General features: G+C 42.3%; 1 protein-coding gene across 1 annotated transcript; it reads left to right on the forward strand.

The window, feature by feature from the left end:
* Window positions 1-1,059: 1,059 nt before the first annotated feature.
* Window positions 1,060-5,491, forward strand: LOC124171312. Its single transcript, XM_046550459.1, has 3 exons — window positions 1,060-1,206; window positions 3,409-3,560; window positions 4,657-5,491. The coding sequence occupies exons 2-3, from the start codon at window positions 3,502-3,504 to the stop codon at window positions 5,318-5,320; spliced, it is 723 nt and encodes a 240-aa protein (XP_046406415.1). The 5' UTR covers window positions 1,060-1,206; window positions 3,409-3,501; the 3' UTR covers window positions 5,321-5,491.
* The last annotated feature ends 1,325 nt before the right edge of the window (window positions 5,492-6,816 follow it).

The raw sequence follows: 6,816 nt of genomic DNA on the forward strand, positions 1-6,816 counted from the left end.
CTTGGCGTAGCATATGGTTGCTTATTCATCCCCATGTATGGTAATTTGCATTTTCCTGGGCATAAGAACTCTTCTCAATATATATCTTGCATATAATTTGCAATGTTCTGTATGCAACCGATTCATTGATGACATCACACATCAGTAAATACCAGGAAAAATTATCCGGGCTTAAATATATCTGATTCCGACCTCTATCTGGGTACAATACAAGTCTTTGCCCATTCTGAAACTAGGAAGAAATTGAAACACTGCCTCCGACCAGTTTCGTCTTTGGTTAACATCGATGAAGAGGACTACAACTAGTCTGGAATATTTTAGAAGGAAACTAGTCTGGTATTTCATTCAGTAAAGTAGCTAACATTTAAAAAATTGTCTTTAGATTTTGTAGCTACAGTGGTACCCTAAGTATGGTATGTATACTGATCCCTGCATAATATTCTACAGCATTAAACAGAAATTAATTACATAATAAAAAATTGGCAACATCAAAGAATGCAAACAACTGCTCTAAATTGCAGACACCCTATGGAACTGGAACCTCGAGCAGCTCACACTAAAAATGTGACGACTAGTTTAGATGATGAGCTCTAGCTTATAATCAAGCTTGATCATTGCATATAATTTGATACCATGATATTTTATTGTTTCCCAGAATTTAGTTGCCTTTTATAAAATTGATTTATAAAGGTAAAATCTGAGTAGAACCATAACCCAGAATGCTTCTTCATCACACCAGTGATTACATTTAAACATCATGTATGTGCGAAAATTTCTCCACTTCGTAGGCCAGGAATAAAGTACAGGAAATCTGTCGCAGCAACTAAAATCCAGTTATGACTCACAGCCTATTTCATTTACTAGAGATTCCTATAACAAAACAACCAAAATGAAGTTCCCAGCATAATGATATCAGTTCTTGGAAAAGATCATCGATGATATTTGGCTCATATTTGCATTCGTTCACCGTGTTCAGTAGGCATGGGGAGTGAAATAGGTCATGTAGTCAATGTCACACGTAGAATTTACGCAAAATTTCCTAAAATAACGGATCCAAAAGACCGCTTAAATTTTTGAATGACAACTCTTCCAAAACAGCAAATCGGAGAATTCTCATTGTTGTTGGGTTTCAAAGACAAACGGATTCACGAGTCTCGTTCATTATTGCTCAGGCAAGCAATGGAAGACGCCATTTCCAACGACAAGGTAAATATAGCAATAATTTAGATATAAGATGTAAAAATGTTTATACCTAAATGTTTATTATAACGGTGTATAACTTATCGAATGGAGTGATTCATTCTGCATTATAACAGTGTCGATGAAAAGGTTAAAGTTTTTGTTCTAACGGCCACCGCTCTAAAACGGTAGTGAACAAGCATGGTTCTACTTCCCGGACTGTTATTCTACTATATGCTCAACTGCTTTCACACTATCATCTTTTTATAGCTACAATCATCAAGTGCAAGAATTCACGCAAAAGATTGCACGATTTATATGCGACTTACGAGTCGGTTCTACAGTAAAGAGTTGTCCCCACCGCCAACCAACTCAACGCTTGCGAAAATAGAACATCGAATTGTACTCGCATTAAGATATTACCCGCATGGGAGTGATAGATACCACGGAATGCGATACCTCTTTTAGAATGACGTACATATACTCATTGTGAAACATAATGCTGTTAAGTCGAGTCTCCTTCGCACCGTGCTGATGAATTAGCAGGGGCGCCGACTTATAAACAATATTGGGGGCCCATATCGGAGGTCTTGCCCCGGGAAGAGGTTAAATTCAAAGTGTGTCGCAGCACCGAAACACTATCATGATTCACACCACTTGATTCAGTTTTGCTCAACCTTATAATTATTTGTTTTAACACATTGTTGAATTTATTTTAAAAGGTAACTATCGTCAAACATGGGAAATAAAAATTACCAATATATTTTTGTGATTTCACAAAGCATAATATAACTTAATTATTTTATTGAATTATTGAGGGGGCTCCGCCCTCCCAAACGAATCTTTGAGGGGGCTCGGGCCCCCTCAGGCCCCATGGAGTCGGCGCCACTGTGAATTAGGGTTCGGTGCTGCAGGGTTCGATGAATTATTTCTTCACCAAGAAAATGAATAGGATAGGTACTTGCTTGATCGCTAATTAGAAATCCTACATATGTTTTAACGCTTTAAGGAATAAGATAGTTGTGAGTGTTCAGGAGATCAAAGAGCTCGACTCAATCAAGGGAACCAGAGCCTCATGGGTGCATTACGCTATAGGCACCACGATGCACAGCTTTGATTTAAATGTGACAACTAGTGTAAAGCAAATAGCAATTACGAACGAGGGACAAGAAAAGTAATTGGCGCATTGTCTATCACTGAGAAGTTGAGAATTTTCAACTAAAATGCCGCAGGCAATTTAGCGTCCATTAAAATGTTGTTATATACTTTTGGAGAACTTAGCCTCAAACACTCCTTCACCGAATCGCTTATGACAGGGCGTAACGTGCAGAAGCTAAAGGTGAGGAGAGGGATGTCAAGGTGCTTTATCTAATGCTGCCTAATTCAATATGGCCGGATTCAGAATTTTTCTGAGGGAGCACAAGGGTATGATAGGCAAACGGTCTTCTTATATTTGAGTTTAAAAAAACTACGTACAACAATTACTATGCGAAATTCTCTCTGTATTTTAATATGAAAGATATAAATGTGAAATTAAATGATCAAGGCCGTCCATCGTCATCAGGGCTGATGACGATGGACGGCACGGCCATCGAAACGTCGGCAGAGATGGACAACCCCATCCGGTGGGAAACCCGAAACAATTTCAACTATACCCCTATCTCCCCCCTAGTCACGCCCACGAATATTACATAGGAGGATCGTGAAGACGTCCTCCAAATGTGCTGTCACCCACCGCGCATTTAAATGGGCTTACGAAAGTCGCCACTCGCGTCGCTGACGGACAAAATGATCCTAGTTGCACGGGCACATACGGTATAATTAGCGGTTTTAACCGAAATTTATATAATTTATGATGTGATCTATCAAATACTTAAAAGCTCAATGCAATTCTTCGCATACTGCACTCATAACTGCGACTCAGGCATTTTTGAAAGCCGATTAAAATGCGACCGAAGTGGCGAGAACAGAAATCACCTTTCTATAGGATGGAATTGGGCCTCCTCTATGCACTCCCCTTGGTTACGCAGCTTGGAGAAGCTATTCCCTAATAGAGTCATCAAGGGTAATTCGGCCCACCGATTTAATCATTTGAAGATTCCTTCATGTTTCATTTTATTTTAAATCGCTTATACTTTTAACTAATGTCAGAAAATAAATACCTAGAAATAAATGCATTTAATTAATAAGTACTAACATTTTTACCCTTAATTGTGTTTTTTTTTTCAGATGGATTGGGTATAACAAGAGTGCTAATACGATATTGTATGCCCAGTGATAAAAATTAAAATAAAAAAATCAATTAAATAATACCAATAAAGAATGGAACCTCGCCGGACGACCTGCCCGTGGGGAAACAGGTGCAATTGTAATCCACGAAGGTAAGCACTAGTTAGAAGATATAAAAAAATGTTTCAAGACGGCACCAAAAAGAACGTTGTCTCATCTATGTCAACATAGTTTTGTTCTTGTACGAACATATTGCCCTTTCCACCGTCATTTATCATGTACTTCCATCACATTTCAATTAGTATTTTTATTCTCCCGCGTGAGAAATTTCACTCCGAATTATCGTTGGGAACGCGGCGTGGTGGTGCTCAAGATTCACGTCTCTCGGGTTTTCCAACGCGTAGTTACAATTTTCCAAGCAGAATATTTGACCGGCGTAGTAGTCGGCTTCTCAAATTCGATATGTAAAGGAAAATCTAACCATTTAAAATACTCCTACAGCAACAAAGGTGGAATTTTCGTCCCATGCACTTGTGCCTACGACGTTGAATACCCGATGTGGAAATGAATGAGGTGTTAGGAAGAACGCAAGAGCTTTCGTTGGATCGCACTCTCACTTGCACCGCGCCGCTGCCCTCAGAATCGAATTATTTGAGGAATGAGGTGGCGTCATCTTGTTTTCAATCAAACATGTCAACAGTACATCTACGGCATTAACTTTTACTGGCAATGTCTACAAAAATATCGCTCAATTCTTAGTCAAATGACCACAAAGTAAAATGACATTAATTTTCATCTAATTTGAATAATTTCGACTCCGGTAGTCCTGATGGTATCTCTTTAAGGAACTCATTATCCATTTATCTTTACGGTAGAGAGAGAAACAGTTCATTCCATATAAAGGAGCGATCAGAAGAAGCCGCGAGAGCCTTTGCAGGGATTCGCGGGAAGCAGGGACGTAATACTAATGAATGATTGTCTTCAGGCATATGAGGAAAATGTGAACCTTGACCAATAATTAATGAGTTCTCGACCATGTTTAAATTGATCGCCCGTAAATGTTGATATGGTCAAGTCACAGAGGTTAGGGTTATGGCGGGGAGCTGTTCCGACATGATTTCTTCTCAAGTCGGTCGGGAGCCACTGCTCTAAATCAACGCCAACGAAGCAAAGGCAGAAGAACAAATACACGGTGCAGCCCGTGAATTCCTTGTAAGCACGCCAAATCTGTATTTCCTCTCCTTACAGGGTGTTCCCCAGAAGAAGATGGAGTTCCCCAGATGTAGTTTCAAGTGCTGAAAGACCTTCTCTTGAAGGAGTGGTCCCAAGTGATCAAGAAGCCGCACCTGCTGCACCAAATGAGGCTACCGGAGGGGCAGAAGCGCCCGGTGGATCAACACGCGCCGCTGAGAGTTTAGAGGATACGGAAGAAAGGAGGCACACAGATGCGGCTCGGCGATACGCCTTGGTGCGGCGCTTGTCATTGCAGCACCCTAGGCCGCCGCGCCGCTGCTGGAGCCAATTCAGGGTACAGATGGGGTGGCTTGGCTTGGATTGGAGAACCATCTTGGGACCGCTGTCGGAGCGGCGATCCGCGCGCGTTAACACCGCCGCCATCTTTCAGCCATCCAGTCGACCCGCTCCGAGCATGGGGCCGACGCGCGAGACCTACCCGGTGGGCTTCTACGAGCCGCGGCAGCGCGATTCGCCGGTGCTCATGCCGCGCCGAGGGCCGATGGCGCGAAACCCACTAAGCCTGCGCGCGGGGCCAGCCTTCCCGCGGAACCCGCCGCCGCCCCCCCAGCCGCAGCGCAGCCCCGGGTTCCGCGTGTACGAGGAACCAGTGCCCCCGGGCGTAATCCGACAACGGCGACGGCAGCGGCGCCCCGCCGCGGCGCCGCGCGAGGAGTAAGTGGTGCCGCAGCGGGTGCGGCCGAGAATGCAACCATCGCATCGCCACGCCTCCATCCTCCCATGGGTCCGCCGCCCACTCCCTCGCCTCTAAATCATCGGCTCATGTCGCGTTTTCATTATGAAAGAACTTGCGTTCCAGTTATTATTAGAATCGTTGTGTGTTTTGAGTTTGAAGTTTTATAGAATTAGTTAATCACGCATATTTTGACTTTATATCTGTTAAATAATTACTGATATTATTAAAATTCCAAAAAAATATTGACAATTTCATTTCTCTCTCGTTCATCTATGTTTTATTAACATTTTCTGTTTTGCTATCAATCATGGTATTTGATTTTAAGACTTCACAATCGTCATTTTTCAATGAAAATAGAATCAGAGATTATATGACACTCAGTAGCGGATCCAGGAGAGGGACAAGGGGGGGCCTAAGTATGGGGTAAACTCCCAGAAGTATTGCAGGTCTGAACAAAAATTACCATTCTATCTGGTGTAAATTGGATGTCCAATGGGGGTCTAGCGCCCCCTTACCCTAGCGCCCCCCCCTCCCCTCCCATTGATCTGCCTCTGATGACACTCAGTGCCAGAGTGTCCTGATTGATTGAGTTGATTTTCTACACACAAATCGAATGAGTATCTATGCTGAGAGTAGTGTAGCTTAAGTTGGTGGGAGGAAATGGAGAAGAGGGCTGATCCTGGAAGGTTGGCAACGCTTGTTCCTAATTTGCATCTTTAGCTGCAATCTTTTGTCATTGGACTCTGGTATTCAGATGTTGCAGCTGTTTCCATCAAAAACGTACCTAATATTCTCCCACATATTTTCATTCAGATTTGATTTTGGGGATTGGGCCTGATTATAATCTTTATTTGAATACTTTGTCATAGGACTTGAGCAGTGGTGGATCTATGGAGGGAGGGAGCTAAGAGTATATCGCCCCCCTTAGTGCTATTGGGTCAAAACACACACTGTATATAATCGAAATTTTTGGATTTTCTTGTAATTGTAATTGATGCATTTTTGGTTGCCACTTTGTAATTAGTTACATTTTCCAATGCATTTACCTACTGTAACGAATGGAAATACAAATCAGCTCTGAACTATTTTACATGCTTTTAGTATGTCACAATCCAGTGGCAGTTCCAGAGAGGGGCTGAAGGAGGATATAGCCTCCCCTTGGGTATCTAATTTACATGATGATAGAGTGGTAATTTTGTTCAGACCCCCACTACTGCTGGAAGGTTACCCTCCACGTAGCCCCCCTTGTCCCCATCCTGAATCCTCCGCTGGACTCTACTATTCAGGAGTTGCAGCTGTTTCCATCAAAAATGTACCTTATATTCTCCCACATACTTTCATTTTGATTCCATTTTAGGGATTGAGCCACACTATAAGTAAAGGTGTGCATTGTATCCCCACCAAGGAGTGGCATCTAGAAATAGTTCATGGTTTAATGTAAACCACCAGTATGGTATGTACTTCTACAGTTAAGAGGA

This window comes from Ischnura elegans, chromosome X, assembly GCF_921293095.1.
Source record: "Ischnura elegans chromosome X, ioIscEleg1.1, whole genome shotgun sequence".
NCBI lineage: Eukaryota > Metazoa > Arthropoda > Insecta > Odonata > Coenagrionidae > Ischnura > Ischnura elegans.